The sequence below is a fragment of the Salmo trutta genome, chromosome 6 (genome assembly GCF_901001165.1).
Source record: "Salmo trutta chromosome 6, fSalTru1.1, whole genome shotgun sequence".
NCBI lineage: Eukaryota > Metazoa > Chordata > Actinopteri > Salmoniformes > Salmonidae > Salmo > Salmo trutta.
The window spans coordinates 50,248,430-50,266,876 of NC_042962.1; the positions used below are offsets into that span (position 1 = coordinate 50,248,430).

At 43.7% G+C, this 18,447-nt stretch overlaps 2 protein-coding genes across 5 annotated transcripts; both read left to right on the forward strand.

The window, feature by feature from the left end:
* The first annotated feature begins 153 nt into the window (after positions 1 to 153).
* LOC115196143 (sentrin-specific protease 2) lies at positions 154 to 6,392 on the forward strand. 2 transcript variants are annotated; one of them, XM_029756757.1, is made up of 16 exons: positions 154 to 495; positions 941 to 1,002; positions 1,132 to 1,241; positions 1,397 to 1,466; positions 1,599 to 1,680; positions 1,795 to 1,981; positions 2,098 to 2,204; positions 2,300 to 2,385; positions 2,477 to 2,604; positions 2,704 to 2,826; positions 2,937 to 3,068; positions 3,155 to 3,361; positions 4,360 to 4,439; positions 4,568 to 4,646; positions 4,826 to 4,921; positions 5,019 to 6,392. In XM_029756757.1, exons 1-16 carry the CDS (start codon positions 344 to 346, stop codon positions 5,079 to 5,081), a joined length of 1,764 nt encoding a protein of 587 aa, XP_029612617.1. In that variant the 5' UTR covers positions 154 to 343; the 3' UTR covers positions 5,082 to 6,392. The 2 variants fall into 2 exon arrangements, with proteins under 2 accessions (XP_029612617.1, XP_029612618.1); XM_029756758.1 differs by having other exon boundaries at positions 2,707 to 2,826.
* Positions 6,393 to 6,584: 192 nt separating this feature from the next.
* On the forward strand, positions 6,585 to 12,510 carry LOC115196144 (uncharacterized). 3 transcript variants are annotated; one of them, XM_029756760.1, is made up of 9 exons: positions 6,585 to 7,014; positions 7,165 to 8,016; positions 8,166 to 8,365; positions 8,623 to 8,905; positions 9,050 to 9,168; positions 9,345 to 9,380; positions 9,469 to 9,558; positions 9,714 to 10,056; positions 10,096 to 12,510. In XM_029756760.1, exons 1-9 carry the CDS (start codon positions 6,952 to 6,954, stop codon positions 11,827 to 11,829), a joined length of 3,720 nt encoding a protein of 1,239 aa, XP_029612620.1. In that variant the 5' UTR covers positions 6,585 to 6,951; the 3' UTR covers positions 11,830 to 12,510. The 3 variants fall into 3 exon arrangements, with proteins under 3 accessions (XP_029612620.1, XP_029612619.1, XP_029612621.1); XM_029756759.1 differs by having other exon boundaries at positions 9,714 to 12,510; XM_029756761.1 differs by having other exon boundaries at positions 6,599 to 6,688; positions 9,714 to 12,510.
* The last annotated feature ends 5,937 nt before the right edge of the window (positions 12,511 to 18,447 follow it).

Consider the following 18,447-nt stretch of genomic DNA (forward strand, 5'->3'; position numbering starts at 1 on the left):
TGTTTGCTAACTGATTGTATTTATACAAGTATCGATGTTAACCGCTTTGCAAGTCATACATTTCCGAGTTTCCTAGTTGCAACTAGTACATGAACGCAGCATAAGAGTAGCACGTCCAAGTAGACCGTAGGAAGTCTCTGACGTTTTCCCCCTACGGTTTATACGGTCTTCACGTCACTCATTTCAACACGAAGCTAAATGCTAGGCTAACTGTGCTAGATAGAAGGTGAATAGTGGTTTGGCGCAGGTAGAACATTCGTGCCCACAGAGCTTGTATTTTAAACCGCGGATAGTCCTGGCCCGACCGTACGAGGAAGTTTCCATTCTCTCGTATCTGTCTGTGATGTACGGATGGGTAGTTGACGGACTATCGTCGCTTTTCGAGCCTATAACCGGGCAAAAACATTCCGGTTGGCCTGGTTTGAACGTTGGCGGGGAGATAGACTCGCAACGGCAGGATAGCAACGCCAGGCCAACCAAAAGGAACTACCAGAGGTCGGTGACTGGCTTGGTGCTCGCACACTATTTGTTGGTGGCACATTTACTGTCTTTGGCGCTAGTGTGCTCTGTGTAGCTGTTTATGTAACGCGTTAGTAAGCTAGCTGGCAAACGCTAGCCAGTCAACTTGCTAACAGCTAACTTGTCACCCAAGCTCGCTAACCTAGATAGTTAATTATTAGCAACAATTGTCATTCATTCCAGTTGGTGTTAGCTGCTTGCTTCAAAAATAAGGCGAGTTAACTCTTTCCTCGCGCCACTTACCAGACATTAGCTAACTATTTCCTAACGTACCAAATAGCAAGGTACTGTAGAAATGAATAAATGTAACAAACTAACTGTGGCTAACTTGCTAACAAATGTAACTTTACTACCTGGCTAGTTACTGTTAGGTAGTTAATGTTCATTGTTGTTGAGTAAACGTGTTTACATTCTGTTACAGCATTCATGTTTCAGAAAATGTTAGCCAGAATGAACCAGTGGCGATCAAGAGACGGAGAAAGGGTATGGTAACTTATTACCAACAACTTTTAGCCACTGTTCTTATAATTAATTGTCATTGTAACTAACGTTAGCTAGTTAGTCAGCTTTGAACTGACTACATGTGTACTGTACTCTTTCTCATTGTCATAGACATAATTCGTTTTGTGAAGAAGACTGTAGCAGGGGTGGCTGGACTGCTGAGACTGAGGAACCCACCGTCTCCTGCCAGTGAGAGAAACGGAAGGTACCCAGCAAGCCAGGTATGAATGGTGCATTCTAGTATCGTATGCAACACACTCATAAACCACTGCTCTGACTGAAAGACACATACCAGTACACAAACGTTAAAATGTTTGTGCAATAGCTGCACAATATTCACGTCTGACTTATGCCCTAAATCACTCCTATTATGTAGGGTCCCGTGGGCCTGATGGGAATAGATGAACTCCACACCTCATGGATGAGCAGCTCTGATTGGAAAATGGGTGAGTAAGCCTCTAATTTTTTGATCGATAAGGAAGGAGGATAGCTGTGTTGTACATTATGTATATGTAACAGCAGAGAGGACAGGTCAAGTGGTTGCTTCAACTTGTTTATCCCTCTTTCCATGTCTCCAGAGAAACCAACAGTAGGAGGACAGAGGGAGAGAGGGGGGCTGGGCCTCCTCCAGGGAGCCTCTCCCCCTCTGAGGAAACTAGGGTAGGTCTCCTCTTCTGTCTACTGCATACTTTAAGTTCTGGGGCTTTAACACAAAGGTTCTACATATGTGGGATGTTCTTCCTTTTCACGTTGTGTCCTCTGTCTTGTTTTCAGTGGCTCAGTGCTGGGTCCAGGGAACCAAGACAGAGGGAGAGACGGAGACAAGCCCCAGAGACGCTCCCTCCAGCTCCTGCCCAGTCGGCCTACCCTGGGGGTGGGGGTTGGGACAGGACCCCCCAGCTCAGACCTACCCCCGCCCACCCCTAACCGCACCCACAGACAGTGCTTGGCAGTGGAGGAGGTGAGTTAAGAATGAGTTTGAAATTAAAATCAACCCTGTGATTGATCCTGGTATTTATTAAATGCCAAGCCAGGTATGTCAGTAGTTGTCAGGTGTTCTGTGTGTTCTGTTTCCAGGCTCTGAAGGAGAGTGATAAGGAACACTACAGACGGCTACTGGAGATGGTGTCTGATAAATACAGCAAGAGCCAACCGCTGCCCTTCACCCGCACCAAACCCCAGGGGTGAGTGGTGATGGAGTGTGTGAGATAATAGTTTTAATTCCAGTGGTTCCGTTAGCTAGCTTTTACAAACATCTGTTTTCTTCGCTTCCTCACAGGGCAACATTTACACAGGATGGACATAGAATGGCCATTTTGGGAAGAACCTATGAGTCTGTGACCCCAAAGACAGGACCCCTCAGAGGTAGACTACTATCACAGCCTCCCTCACCCCCCTACTCATGTATTGGAAGCTGTTGTCCTAGGCTGATGTATTCTCCTTCTCCTATCTGCAGCCAACCCCAGTGTGTATATGTGGAGAGATACATCCTCAGCCAAACAAACCAGAGACATGAGAGGAGAGTTGTGTCTCAGTAAGCCTCTCAGCGCAGCTGTGGACACACAACCTGCCAGCAATGCAACGGTAGGACACACACTTATGAACTGTAGTAAGGATGCCAGGAAGAGTCATAAGGCTGCTATGAAGCATCATACGGTTGTTATAAAGTCTCTCTCCCTCCAGCAGAAGCAGCCAGAGCTGGATCTCTCTGCAGAGGTAGCTGCAAGACTCAACCTGGTGGACAGAGAGAAGCCAACACACACTGACACACTCAACAGCGCTGAGGAGCTCCCCAGGTTCAGCAAGGTGAGTGTTCTTTTTCCCTATAACGGTATGTCTGTGTAGTATGTTGACATGAGTGTATGTATTCTATGGGTCTGTTTTCATTCTGTTTATTTCAAACTGTGTGTGTGTAGGAGATGGCTGTGGAGGTGAGTCGTGCCCTGTCCCAGAGGGATCCTAACCTGGTCCTGAGCTCAGCCTTCAAGCTATGCATCACACAGAGAGACCTGGCTTCTCTACAGGAAGGGAGCTGGCTCAATGATGAGGTGTGTATGGTTGTTGGCTGTTAAGTTTGAGGTTGGTTGTGTGTGAGTGTCTCTAACAAAAAAAACTCTCCCTCTCTGTGTCTCAGGTGATTAACTTCTACTTGTCCCTAGTAATGACTCGTAGCAGTAGTGCTGGGCAAGGGCTGAAGGTCTACTCCTTCAGTACTTTCTTCTTCCCCAAACTACATGGAGGGGGGCACGCCGCTGTGAAGCGATGGACCAAAGCTGTGGACCTCTTCCAGTATGACATCATCCTGGTTCCGCTGCACCTGGGAGTCCACTGGTCACTGGCTGTAAATCGCCCCAGATTGACGGGGATTCATTCACTTTACAACAGTGGTCACCAACCGGTCAATCACGGTCGACTGGTCGATCTCCAAGGCATTCCTAGTCGATCACCAAACATTTCTGCACTTGATTCGGCAGCCCAAACGCTGGGAAGGCTGTGTTCCCATTTTGAACCGTTTCATGTGTTTTGAAGGTAGATCTCCGCCTACCCGGCAGGCCCATAGAGCAAATCAAGTGCACCTATAGGCAATGTTCCTCTAAGCTGCGCGCTGAAATATCAGCCTTCACAGAGAAGCACGAGATTGAACTTCACTCAACTTTCTAGAGTTTACACTCAACGTTTCCCTTTACTGTGAGAATTGTGATTGAATCAATGCAATACTAGCCACTTTCAATGCAACATACCAAAACAAAACGAAGTATGCAAAACAAACTATGCAAGTGATTTTGTTGTAGGCAGAACACGTCGTAGTAGGATTCTATTGCATTGACACTCACGACTCAGCCCATACTCTACACAGACTGGTGCGGCATAACCAATCAGCAATGCAGTAGGCTTATATGCAAATAGACCATTGCCGTATATGGATCTGTGCCATTCACTGTGAACTGGGCTGTGTTTACAGCATGAGAGGTCGTGAGTAGATGCGATTGTTTGGAAACTAAGATAATTGAAAAATCATCTGAAGAACATTGGCAGAGAAATTCGAGCATAGCCAATATGCAGTGATGTTGTGTTGGGCCTATAGCCTACTATAGCACAACCCTCATTGCTACATAATTGTTTTTAATTGGTTAATGTTGCATAGGCTTATGTTTTTTTTTTAAGTCATGTTAAAAAAATTGAAAAATCTGAGTGGTAGATCTTGGCTTGCATTTTGAGTCAAAGTGATCGTGACTCAAAGGTTGGTGACCACTGCTTTAGAAAGTCCACTGGTACTTCTCTGTGGTCATTTGTAGATACCTGTGGACTTTGTTTATTTATTTTTCTCTCCTTCTCTAGGTGATACACTTTAACTCCAGGACCGTGAGGTCTTATGACTCTATGGGACAGAGACATGACGACATCTGCAGCCTCTTACTGTGAGTCCCCAGTCCCCTTCCAGTAATCATCTGGTTTGACAAAAGTACCTGTAATCTGATGACCATCTTTTTTGTCATTTCATTCTGTAACCCTGTTACATGTATTTGGTTCGTCCAACCCTGTCCAGGCTGTACCTGAGAGAGGAGCACAAGGCCAGGAAGGACCTAGATCTGGATGCGTGGACAGTGGGCAGCTTGAGGGCCAGCGTAAATTACCCAGACAGAAATGCATATCTAATCATCTTTGTTGTTCTTATTTTGTCTTGACTGTATACATAGTGTGTCTTGGGCTGTCAGAAATAGCATCCGTTCTCTAGTGATTTGCTTTTCAACAGGATCCTCTGTGTGTGTGTGTGTGTGTGTGTAATATATATATATATATATAGGAGATCCCTCAACAGAAGAATGGCAGTGACTGTGGAGTGTTTGCCTGTAAATATGCTGACTATATCGCCCAGGGGCGGCCTCTCAACTTCCGACAGGTACATAGGCCGTCGTAGACTATCATACTCACTCGGTGTACACGCATACAATCTCTTTTTCACTCACACACTGATGTCTCTCACTCGCTCTTCTCAGTGTCACATGCCCCTGTTCAGGAAGCTGATGATCTGGGAGATTCTCAACCAGAGGCTTCTGTAGGACTACACAAAAAGAAATTACAGCTGCAAAACAACCATTACAACAGAAATGATAACAAACAACGACATCGGGCATGACTACTACACAGCCTCCAAACTACAACAGGAAGGACAACTACAGCTAAGAAGCACAAAAGCAAGAAATAAAATAAAGACTTAAAGGACCAAAGCTATGGACCACAGAATGACCTCTTACCCTCTATCAGTGGGTAGAAGTGCAGTCCTTGTAGTGAAGACAGGGTGGGTGCTCTCTGAAGAATGGAGGTTACAAAGGAATGGTTTGGAATTTATTGTGTGTTCAGATGCATCCTGAAGTGCCTTGGACTCCAGAGAGGGTCTCTGTTGTACTTATGGAAAACACTAAATGGGGAATCAGTTACACACTTGAAAATCCCTGCTGTTGTAGATGCTAACTTAAAACAAGCTTTTTGTGTGAAACCAGAGTGTTTTGTTAATGTTTGGTGTGTGTGTAAATATGTCTATATTAGGTACTTTATTTTTATGACTTGTAGAAAGTGGAGTGACAACTGAGGCATATGTTATGAGTGTTTATTGAATATCTTAATTTATGATTGAATCATCATCGAGGAGGAGAAGGCAGACATAAGAATGTGTGCGTTTATATTTATGTAAATAGATATATTTTTTGACTGAAATGTTTTGGTGTGCGTAGCTGAGTTTAGCTGTTTTCATTTTGGTTGGACTGGAAAAGAGACCGGCGCGTGAGGTGCGCCATCTCGAGCAGAGCAGGACCCCATCTTAATCCCTCACCACCACTAACAGATGGGGACAAATCGTTTAAATCCTAGATGTGTAACAATAGTTTATTTATTTGATGCGAAAGGCTTTTCTTTTATGGCATGTGTATCATTTAATCCAGCAGTAACAGCATCCGTGTAGACGTTTTTGCCATGAACTTTACAACAGTTCTATTGGTTTGTATGAGTGTTTTCGTTAAAGGCATGTAGAGAAGAATTTCCAATTAGTCTTGGGTCTGCCTCCGAAATTGCTCCCTATGACTCAAAGTGGTGTACTATATAGGGTTCCATTTCCAATAGGCCCTTGGCCATAAAGCTGTATGTGCTTTAGCTTACACTCATGTAGTGTTGAGTGTGATGGTAAACCTGTAGCTAGCATGTATGGGACAGCAAAAGAAGCTGAGTTGGCTAAAGCGCGTACAGATCTGGGACCAGGCTAGTACACTGCGTATTACATTGTGTGTTTCTGCTGCTATTATTCATGTATGTATAGAGCCGTGCTGACAACCTCAGTCATATTTTTGTACATAATAAAGATCAGAAGGAAAGAAATAGATCCGCTTGTGTTATTGACTAATCACTTCATGTCAATTATGATTGTGAATGACATGTCTGTCGTGTGTGTGTATATATCCTTTGTTTATGGAAGATGTTTACCAGAGCTATGTTTCATTATACTCCAAACCTACAGGTGGCAGTATTGTGACGTTTAGCGTCTAGTCAACCATTTATTTTGTAGGAGGGAGAATCCCTGCGCATGCGTGACTGCACAAAAAACGGACTATCGAAACAGACCGACTTCTACGCTATATTACTTTCAAGAGTTATCCTACCTAAAGTAGTTTGAAATGTAATGTATTTGCCTTAATCTATGTTTGATATACCTTACAAAAGGCCGTCATTTTATATGACCGTATTTGTGTGATTTCTAGTGCAAATTCGTTGTTCTGTGGTAGTGTAGTTTGTTTGCAATATTTGGCATGTAGCTGGCGGGAAGTGAAAATGTTATCATATTTATCCCTTTACGATATCTTCATCAATTAGCCAATGGAAGGTGTCTTTTTAACCAGGGCGTGGCCCGCTTAATATTTTTGAGAATCACGGTCGATTAATATGAGAAAAGTACTTGCACCGGGGGTTTTTCTGGATGGTAGCGTTCCACTGGAAAGATCCGCTGTGAGTCTGCTTTGTTTCTCAAACCATACATACATTTTATCTGCTCCCCCACAGAAGAATTGTTTAACAATTGCAATGTGAGTTTTATTAATAGGTTATCATTCTTCGATTAACAACCATCAGCCCTTTTTTGTCCCTTTTCTTTTGAAGCGCTCTGACATTTCCACCACAATGTCTCAGTCAGAGACGTGTTGCATTTGTGGGGTGAGGTTTGTGAGGGGGCCCAAGGGTTACAACAGGAGGAAAGTCACCACGCTGACCAGCCCCAAGACCTTCCAGCTAGTCTTTGACATCACTCCTGATGATGACTCCTTCCTCTGCTGGGTCTGTCTTGGTGTGCTCAGAAGGAAAACCAAGCAGGATGGGAAGCTTTGGACTTGGTCAGATTTGCCAACAAAAGTTGGCAGACCTCGAAAGCCCCGTGCCGAAATACCAAGCTCATCCACAACATTATCCAATCAAACTCCAATTATAACCAACCCATCCACTTTATCCATAGAAGAGGAGTGCATTGCTTCTAAAAAAAACAAACGGAGGCCAGTTCGTCAGTGGGACGGGGAGAAATGGACCACCTTGACTTCTCGTTCCCCAGAATCCCATTCAACGACCATCATGCGACCTCAAACGCCCATAGCCCCAACCACACACTCCTCCTCAACACCATCAAATCAAGTAAATTCCTCAACATTATCAAGTCAAACTTCAAATCACATCAGTTCTCTGTTCTCCTTTGGAGAGAGGACGACAAAAAGATGTCCGAAGGCACCCCAATCTACAACACACTCCACACTCCTGTCTCCGTTCCCCGTTGAAGAAGGTATAAGAGCCAAGAAGAAGAAGCTCCCTTTCTCCAAGACGAAGCAGAACAATGGGTTTGGACCTCATGCCAAGGCCCTGCATTACATGCACAGCCACCAGCACCTGAAGGCCTTCAGGTCCCTGATGAAGACCAAAGCTAGAGAAGCCATGACCCTTTTCCTCGCCGAGGTCATCGCCCAGGAGGTAATTGTTGTTTTAACGTAACATAATTCATTTAAAGAATGTATTTGTTTATAGGCTACCAGCAGTTTATGGCTCATCGGGTGTGAGTGTGTCGTTGTTGAAGATGTTTGGCAAAGAAATGTATGTGTCCATTTGCCTGTTTTTACCAGAGTAAGGTATTGATGAAGGACCAACGTGGGCCATTGCGTCAGCCGCTGACTGAGGCGAGTGTGAGTGGATTTTCCTGGGACGCGGTTCTAGCGTGGGGGGAAGAAAAGGCCCCTATGACCCTGGCCTGTCTTAGGGCCATGTTCCCCAAACCCAACACCATCAGGACACAGGTTATGATGGGAGCAAGGAAAACGAAACGGTGAGAGAATAAGAGATAATCAATTAATAATAATTGTTTGTAGGCACTTTTCCAGATGATCAAAGCGTTTTATATTGTATGGTGGTCGCAACAGTTTTATAAAAAAGAAATGTACATTTAAAATTCTGTTTTGTACTTGAAAACAGGGTTCCACAAGGCTGAATTATGAGACTGCTGTTCATTATTAATGACTTGCTCTCTGTGTGCATGAAAGCATAAATTGGTTGTAACATGTTCTCCATTGATCTCTTTTGAAGCCCGAGGACAGAAGAGGCGGCAGGTGATATGGTCAGCCAGAGGGCGGGGCTTATCCTGGCCATCGTCCTCTACACCTCCATGCAGAAATGCAACTTCATCCAGGCCTCTCTGGGGGTCGAGTTCTGGAAACAGGGCTGTCCTCTCAGCGTGTTGAAAGCCCTCAGTGCCCTGGGGGTGTGTCCCAGTGCTGCCTCCACCAGGAGACACGCAGAGAGGCTGACAACCGGCTTTGATCCTCCTCAGCAGGACCGGACAGAGGGGGTGGTGGTGGAGGAGCCTGGGGTAAGTTCTATTCCCTCAGCAGAAAAAGTATTCTCTTTGTTTACTTTTGTATGTCTCTTGGTGTCTGTGTATTAAATGATCTTTGAAAATAATTTCCCCTTGGTTTGTTCTGGTGTGGTTCTAATTAATTTGTGGTCCCTGCAGGACTCCTTTTGTAGATCTGAGGATGAGAGTCAGACTCAGAGTTGTTCTGAGGAGTATTCCAGTTCCTCCCCGACCCACTCTCTGAACTGGTTCTCGGACCAATCCCACTCCAGAGACGGGTAAGAACCTTTTCCTGGAGGGAGGGGTTTCTAGTAGTGTAGTTGCTAAAAATTAGCAGTCCGTAGCTACTCTTTTGGTAACCACAAAGTCTGTCCATAAAACTACCTCGCACAGAAAGGTGGGATTAACTGGAGCTAATTTTGAGATTCTCATCTATTTATCTATGTGTGCTCAGGTCCTGGTCCGATCGGAGTTCCAGACCTGACTCCAGGTGAGAGTCTGTGTTTTTGATGTGTTTGTGTTTGATGATACCTCTCTCCTTGTGCCCCCTGACCTTTGCCATCTCGTGTCCACTACAGGAGCGACGACTACCAAGGCCCTACTCAGAGGCCTGACTCCCGGGAGTACCAAAATCTGATCAAAGAACATGGTTACCACAAAGTCCAGAAGTAAGTTATAGAGAAGTGATCCTCTACGGAGCTGTAGTAATCAAACTGAATTTCGGGTTGAGGACCTGTGTATACATGTTTTCACTTCAACCATTTGCTCTTATCTCAAGGCTATAACCTACTTGTGTCTTCCTGTCCCTCTCATGCCTTCACAGACCTACATTGAGTCGATGGACAAAGAACAGTGAGGACAAAAGGGAGGCAAAGGAAAAACCTGTTCAAAACCCCAAGAGAAGGAAGATGACGAAAAAGAAACCTGCTCAATCGCCTCCAGTAGTAAACACAACTGGCGCGCACCGTTCAGACATGGAGACTTCTCAAATAAGTAAGGTAAACATGGAAGTCGTTCAAACATCTCAAGTAGACAACACACACGTGGAACTCGTTCAAACGTCTCAAGTAGACAACACACACGTGGAACTCGTTCAAACGTCTCAAGTAGACAACACACACGTGGAACTCGTTCAAACGTCTCAAGTAGACAACACACACGTGGAACTCGTTCAAACGTCTCAAGTAGACAACACACACGTGGAACTCGTTCAACTCAGCGATACAAACAAGAAACCTGCTCCTATAAGTGAGACAAATGTACAACCTGCTCAAATGTCTGTAATGAGCGAGACAAACATGGAACAAATTAAGATTCCTAAAAGAGGCAGGCCAAGGAAGGAACTTGCTCAAATGTCTGTAATGAGCGAGACAAACATGGAACAAATTATAATGCCCAAAAGAGGCAGGCCAAGGAAGGAACTTGCTCAAGTAAGTAAAACAAACATAGAACACACTCAAACTCCACAAATAACCGACACACACTTGGGACCTGCTCACAAGCTCAGAAGTCCAAGGAAGAAACCTGTCCAAACACCCCAGGTAACTGACACACAAAACAAACCCATTCAAGTAAGCAATACAGACATTAAACTTGCTGAGACAAACAAAGAATCTGTTGTACAGGCCAAGAATGGGAGGCCAAAGAAGGGATTCGTTCGAATTCCACAATTAACCGACATTTGCATGGAACCCATTCCGGTAAGCGAGGTAAACACGGACACCACTTTAATGCCCAGTAGCATGAGATCAAGGAAGAGACCCAGACAAGTTCCCCAAGTACCCGGCACAAACCAAGAACTAACTCAAATGCCCAAAATAACCAAAACCAACAAGGAACCCTCCGAAATGCTTCAGAAAATGGACACACATATGGCACCTGCTGCAACATCTAAAAGAGGGAGGACAAGGAAGGGACCAATTGAAATGTTCCAAGAAACCGACTTACACACAGAAGCCGGTCTAATGCCTCAAGCTGGTGAAATTAATCAGCAACGTATCGAAGGACGGGAAATAAATAAAGAACCCGCTGAACCCCAAAAACTCGCTAGAAAGGCTAAAGGAAATCAGACCAAGAAAGTACCTGCAAAGACACCTGAAAAACTAGATCAAATAAAATGTATTCCAAAGCGCAAAAGAGGCAGGCCAAGGAAAGAACTTGCTCAAGTAATCAACACACGCAAGGAAACCGCTTCAATGCATAAAATAAGCAAAACAGGCAAAGAATCTGCTCTGACCCGGGAAATAAAAATTATTGTCAATAGGATGGAAAGCTGTAGTGCTGCTGAAATGCCCCAAATACGTGAGATGAACAATGAACCTGTTCAAGTAAGTGCGGAAAACTTTGAACCTGTTCAAAGACTGAGTGGGGGGTTAATGGAGGGACTTGTTCAAATGCCCCAATTAAGCTGCAAGGACATGGAACCTGGTAAGTTAGGCAGGACCATCATGGAAACCACTTCAACGGCAGAAAGGACTGACAAAGAACCCGTTCGAAGGCCTCAAGCAAATGAAACCGAAGCAGAACTTGCTCAAACATCTCAGATAATGGAAACGATAAAGGAACACATTCAAGTAACCAACACAGACAAGGAAACCGCTTCCGTGCCCAAAAGAAGCTGCACAGACATGGAACTTGCTAAAAGGTACAAAATGAGTGACTTTCAGACCCGGGTAATAAGAATAGTTGACACTAGGATGAGGGCAAAGGAATCTGTTTCAATGCTTCAAGTACACGACACAAACCAGGACCCTGAACCTGCTGCAACACCTGAAATAAGCAACACAAACAAACAACCCATGCGAGTGATCAGAATAGTTGTTAACAGGAGGATACCGGCAGACATTTGTAGTCACACCCGGAAAAGCCTGGAGTGTCTGGCTGAGGTAGCAGCCAAATGTGCTCCGTTAGATGTTAAATCTGCCGAAGAGGATGGATAGGTAGGTAGACGCATGTTACTTATCAATATAACAAACTTCACAACATGACGTCTCAGGAAGAAAAAAAGAATGTGTGAAAGGGTATAACCCTAACCTAAGAGGTGGGGAATAGTCTGCCTCTTGTCTTCTTCTGTATTCGTTTTACTGTAATTGTACATACCAGGCCTTTTGTCTTATCAAATAAACAAGGTGGAGAAGACAATTGCTATGTACATAATCCCAGCAACCTTCTGTGTTTTTGTCATTGTGTCCACTGTGGATTTAGTGGATTTGTTCATCTTATCCCATTTTGTGTTTAGTTGTTCTGATTGTACTTCTGTGGTTGTTGACAATGTAATAAAAATGTATGTGTTTTGTACAAAGGGAATTCCTGCAGTCATAGTATCCATGCTAATTTCAGGGTATTTGTTTTCATTACACTTACAAATGTAATTTGACTAAAAGCAAAGACTGTGAACCGAAACAGATTTGCCCACAAATCTTTAAACTAGAAAATAAATCGTTAGAAAACAACCACAGCGTTTATCTTGACTCAAGGCTTTTCCTTTCATACTGTTTTTGATGTATACATTCTTGCAATAATATCGCGTGGTAATACTTGTGATGATTTTGGGTATATTACTGTTGACTTATGTAAAAACGAAGCTCACAGAATAAACAGTGCAATTGTATACATGGAAACCAATGCTTCATAATAAAACATATTTGAAACTAGAAAAACAACCACAGTGAGACTCAAGCCTCAGGTATCAACAAAATGTGACCTGGTCCATATCCCTGTAGCTAGTCCAAAGTGCCATCAAGGGTAGGGACAACCTTTTGTTTTTTCACATATTTAAAGCTGTTCAATCGGTTAGTCATTTCAATTTTTTGTAGATTAGAAATGTGATAAGTGAAGTGTATATTGGGTAAGGTTGGTAAACAAAAGTTGAAATCCAGAAGGTAAATGTTGACCTTTTGGTTGCACACGTCCAGATAATGCTGCGTACCATTTTGGGCAATGACGCTGTAGGTGTGATCTAAGTGTAAAAGCCTTTTCTAATATTTGACTCTCACCTTCAATCACACCTACAGCATCATCAAGCAATCAGATGTATTTATAAAGCCCTTTTTACATCAGCCAATGTCACAAAGTGCTATACAGAAACCCAGCCTAAAACCCAAAACAGCAAGCACCATGGCTAGGAAAAACTCCCTAGAAAGGCAAGAACCTAGGAAGAAACCTAGAAAGGAACCAGGCTCTGAGGGGTGGCCAGTCCTCTTCTAGCTGTGCCGGGTGGAGATTATAACAGCACATGTTTAAGATGTTCAAATGTTCATAGAAGACCAGTAGGGTCAAATAATAATAATTGTGTTGTAGAGGGTGCAACTGGTCAGCACCTTGGGAGTAAATGTCAGTTGGCTTTTCATAGCCGATCATTCAGAGTTTGAGACAGCAGGTGCGGTAGAAAGAGAGAGTCGAAAACAGCAGGTCCGGGAGGAGGTAGCACGTCCTGTGAACAGGTCAGGGTTCCATAGCCGCAGGCAGAACAGTTGAAACTGGAGCAGCAGCACGACCAGGTGGACTGGGGACAGCAAGGAGTCATCAGGCCAGGTAGTCCTGAGGAATGTTCCTAGGGCTCAGATCCTCAGAGAGAAAGAATTAGAGGGAGCGTACTTAAATTTGCATTGGATAAGACAGGATAAATACTCCAGGTATAACAGACTGACCCAAGCCCCCCGACACAAACTATCGCAGCATAAATACTGGAGGCTCAGACAGGAGAGTTCGGGAGACACTGTGGCCCCGTCCGACGATACCCCCAGACTGGGCCAACCAGGCAGGATATAACCCCACCCGCTTTGCCAAGGCACAGCCCCCACACCACTGGAGGGATATCTTCAAACCACCAACTTACTACCCTGAGACAAGGCTGAGTATAGCTTACAAAGATCTCCCCCACGGCACGAACCTGAGGGTGGCGCCAACCCAGACAGGAAGATCATGTCAGTGACTCAACCCACTCAAGTGACGCACACCTCTTAGGGACGGCATGGAAGAGCACCAGTAAGCCAGTGACTCAGCCCCTGTAATAGTAATGTAATAATTGCTCCTAAACACAAGTAAAACTAAATGCATGCTCTTCAACCGATCGCTGCCTGCACCTGCCCGCCCATCCAGCATAACTTCTCTGGACGGTTCTAACTTAGAATTTGTGGACAACTACAAATACCTAGGTGTCTGGTTAGACTGTAAACTCTCCTTCCAAACTCACATCAATCATCTCCAATCCAAAGTGAAATCTAGAATTGGCTTCCTATTTCGCAACAAAGCATCCTTCACTCATGCTGCCAAACATACCCTCGTAAAACTGACCATCCTACCAATCCTCGACTTCGGCGATGTCATTTACAAAATAGCCTCCAATACCCTACTCAACAAGCTGGATGCAGTCTATCACAGTGCCATCCGTTTTGTCACCAAAGCCCCATATACAACCCACCACTGCGACCTGTATGCTCTCGTTGGCTGGCCTTCACTTCATAATCGTCGCCAAACACATTGGCTCCAGGTCATCTACAAGACCCTGCTAGGTAAAGTCCCCCCTTATCTCCGCTCACTGGTCACCATAGCAGCACCCACCTGTAGCACGCGCTCCAGCAGGTATATCTCTCTGGTCACCCCTAAAGCCAACTCCTCCTTTGGTCGTCTCTCCTTCCAGTTCTCAGCTGCCAATGACTGGAACGAACTACAAAAATCTCTAAAACTGGAAACACTTATCTCCCTCACTAGCTTTAAGCACCAGCTGTCAGAGCAGCTCACAGATCTCTGCACCTGTACATAGCCCATCTTTAATTGAGCCCAAACTACTACCTTTTCCCCTACTGTATTTATTTATTTTATTTATTTTGCTCCTTTGCACCATATTATTTATATTTTAACTTTTAACTTTCTTCAAACTACAAATCTACCATTCCAGTGTTTTTCTTGCCATACTTTATTTACTTTGCCACCATGGCATTTTTTTGCCTTTACCTCCATTATCTCACATCATTTGCTCACATTGTATATAGTCTTATTTTTTTCTACTGCATCATTGATTGTATGTTGTTTTACTCCATGTGTAACGCTGTGTTTTTGTATGTTGTCGAACTGCTTTGCTTTATCTTGGCCAGGTCGCAATTGTAAATGAGAACTCGTTCTCAACTTGCCTACCTGGTTAAATAAAGGTGAAATAAATAAAATAAAATAAATAAATAAAATAGGGTTAGAGGCCGAGAATTCCAGTGGAGAGAGGGGAACCGGCCAGGCAGGGACAGCAAGGGCGGATCGTCGCTCCAGTGTCTTTCCGTTCACCTTCACACCCCTGGGTCAGACTACACTTAATCATAGGACCTACTCAAGAGATGAGTCTTCAATAAAGACTTAAAGGTCGAGACTGAGTCTGCGTCTCCCACGTGGATAGGCAGACCATTCCATAAAAATTGAGCTCTATAGGAGAAAGCCCTGCCTCCAGCTGTTTGTTTAGAAATTCTAGGGACAATAAGGAGGCCTGCGTCTTGTGACCGTAGCTTACGTGTAGGTATGTACGGCAGGACCAAATCGGAAAGATATGTAGGAGCAAGCCCATGTAATGCGTTGTAGGTTAGCAGTAAAACCTTGAAATCAGCCCTTGCCTTAACAGGAAGCCAGTGTAGTGAGGCTAGGACTTGAGTAATATGATCACATTTTTTTGGTTCTAGTCAAGATTCTAGCAACTGTGTTTAGCACTAACTGAAGTTTATTTAGTACTTTATCCAGGTAGCCGAAAAGTAGAGCATTGCAGTAGTCTAATCTAGAAGTGACAAAAGCATGGATTTATTTTCTGTATCATTTTTGGACAGAAAGTTTCTGGTTTTTGCAATGTTACGTAGTTTTTGCAATGTTACGGAACAAAGCTGTCCTTAAAACAGTCTTGATATGTTTGTCAAAAGAGAGATCAGGGTCCAGAGTAACGCCGAGGTCCTTCACAGTTTTATTTGATATGATTGCACAACCATCAAGATCAATTGTCAGATCCAACAGAATATCTCTTTGTTTCTTGGGACCTAGAACTAGCATCTCTGTTTTGTCTGAGTTTAAAAGTAAAACATTTGCATCCACTCCTTATGTCTGAAACACAGGCTTCCAAGGAGGGCAATTTTGGGGCTTCACCATGTTTCATCAAAATGTACAGCTGTGTATCGTCCACATACCAGTGAAAGTTAACATTACGTTTCTGAATGACATCACCAAGAGGTAAAATATATAGTGAAAACTATAGTGATCCTAAAACGTAACCTTGCGGAGCACTGAAATGTAGTTGTTTTTTCATCGGACAAACCATACACAGAGACAAACCGATATCTTCCCGACAGATAAGATCTAAACCAGGCCAGAACTTGTCTGTGTAGACCAATTTGGGTTTCCAATCTCTCCAAAAGATTGTGGTGATCAATGGTATCAAAAGCAGCACTAAGGTCTAGGAGCACGAGGACAGATGCAGAGCCTTGGTCTGAGGCCATTAAAAGGTAATTTACCACATTCACGAGTGCAGTCTCAGTGCTATGATGGGGTCTAAAACCAGACTGAAGCGTTTCGTATACATTGTTTGTCTTCAGGAAGGCAGTGAGTTGCTGTGCAACAGCTTTTTTTTCCTTTTTTTTTGAGCAATGGGAGATTCGATATAGGCCGATTAGTTTTAAAAATATTTTCTGGGTCAAGGTTTGGCTTTTTCAAGAGAGGCTTTATTACTGCCACTTTTGGTGAATTTGGTACACATCCGGGAGCCGTTTATTATGTTCAAGATAGGAGGGCCAAGCACAGGAAGCACATTCATCAATGTGTCAAGAGATGTAGTATTAAAAAACTTGAGTGTCTTCCTTGATCCTAGGTCCTGGCAGTGTTGTGCAGACTCAGGACAACTGAGCTTTGGAGAAATACGGTGATTTAAGGAGTCCGTAATTTGCTTTCTAATGATCATGATCTTTTCGTCAAAGAAGTTCATGAATTTATTTATCACTGCTGAAGTGAAAGCCATCTGCCATCCTCTCTTGGGGAATGGCTGCTTTTTAGTTAGCTTTGCGACAGTATCAAAATACATTTTGGATTGTTCTTATTCTCCCATATTAAGTTGGAAAAATAGGATGATCGAGCAGCAGTGAGGGCTCTTCGATACTGCACGGTACTGTCTTTCCAAGCTAGTCGGAAGACTTCCAGTTTGGTGTAGCGCCATTTCCGTTCCAATTTTCTGGAAGCTTGCTTCAGGGCTCTGGTATTTTCTGTATAACAGGGAGCAAGTTTCTTATGAAAAATGTTTTTTGTTTTTAGGGGTGCGACTGCATCTAGGGCAGTGGTTCCCAAACTTTTTGTAGTCCCGTACCCCTTTAAACATTTAACCTCCAGCTGTGTACCCCCCTCTAGCACCAGGGTTAGCACACTCTCAAATGTTGTTTTTGTAAGCCTGCCAAACACACACTATACATTTATTAAACATAAGAATCAGTGAGTTTTTGTCACAACCCTGCTCGTGGGAAGTGACAAAGAGCTCTTATAGGACCAGAGCACAAATAATAATAATATAATAATAATCAATAAGTTTGCTCTTTATATCACCATCTCACATATAAAACCTTATTTGTTCATTGAAAATGGTGAATAACTCACCACAGGTTAATGAGAAGGGTGTGCTTGAAAGGATGCGCATAACTCTGCAATGTTGGGTTGTATTGGAGTAAGTGTCAGTCTTAAATAATTTTCCTGTATTTAGTTTTCATGCTAGTGAGGGCCGAGAATCCACTCTCACATAGGTGCGTGGTTGCAAAGGGCATTAGTGTCTTAACAGCGCGATTTGCCAAGGCAGGATACTCTAAGCGCAGCCCAATCCAGAAATCTGACAGTGGTTCTGATTAAAATACAATTTCACAGAACCGCTTGTTGCAATTTCGATGAGGCTCTCTTGTTCAGATTTCGGGTAAGTGGACTGGAGGCAGGGCATGTAAGGATAACGAATCCAGTGTCATCCTTTTCGGGAAAGTACCTGCGTAATTGCGCACCCAACTCACTCAGGTGCTTCGCTATATCACATTTGACATCGCCCGTAAGCTTGAGTTCATTTGCACACAAAAAATCAGAAGAGCTCCACTTCCTAATCATAGCCTCAATTTTGCCCCACACTTTATATATATATCAAATTCTGTTACAATACAACAGTGAAATGCTTACTTACGAGCCCCTAACCAACAGTGCAGTTTCAAATAATACAGATAAGAATAAGAGATAAAAGTAACAAGTAATTAAAGAGCAGCAGTAAAATAAAAATAAAATATATACAGGGGGGTGCCAGTACAGAGTCAATGTGCGGGGGTACCGGTTAGTTGAGGTAGTATGTACATGTAGGTGGAGTTAATTAAAGTGACAACAGAAAGTGGCGGTGGGGCAATGCGAATAGTCTGGGTAGCCATTTGACTAGATGTTCTGGAGTCTTATGACTTGGGGGTAGAAGCTGTTTAGAAGCCTCTTGGACCTAGTCTTGGCGCTCCGGTACCGCTTGCCGTGTGGTAGCAGAGAGAACAGTCTATGACTAGGGTGGCTGGAGTCTGACAATTTTTAGGGCCTTC

Coding starts and splice junctions, on each gene's coding strand:
- LOC115196143 (XM_029756757.1), top strand. CDS start 344: ATGTACGGATGGGTAGTTGACGGACTATCGTCGCTTTTCGAGCCTATA. Junction 4,647..4,825: donor TGGGCAGCTTGAGGGCCAGC/GTAAATTACCCA, acceptor ATATATATATAG/GAGATCCCTCAACAGAAGAA. Junction 4,922..5,018: donor GGCCTCTCAACTTCCGACAG/GTACATAGGCCG, acceptor CGCTCTTCTCAG/TGTCACATGCCCCTGTTCAG.
- LOC115196144 (XM_029756759.1), top strand. CDS start 6,952: ATGAGAAAAGTACTTGCACCGGGGGTTTTTCTGGATGGTAGCGTTCCA. Junction 8,017..8,165: donor CCGAGGTCATCGCCCAGGAG/GTAATTGTTGTT, acceptor TGTTTTTACCAG/AGTAAGGTATTGATGAAGGA. Junction 8,906..9,049: donor TGGTGGTGGAGGAGCCTGGG/GTAAGTTCTATT, acceptor TGGTCCCTGCAG/GACTCCTTTTGTAGATCTGA.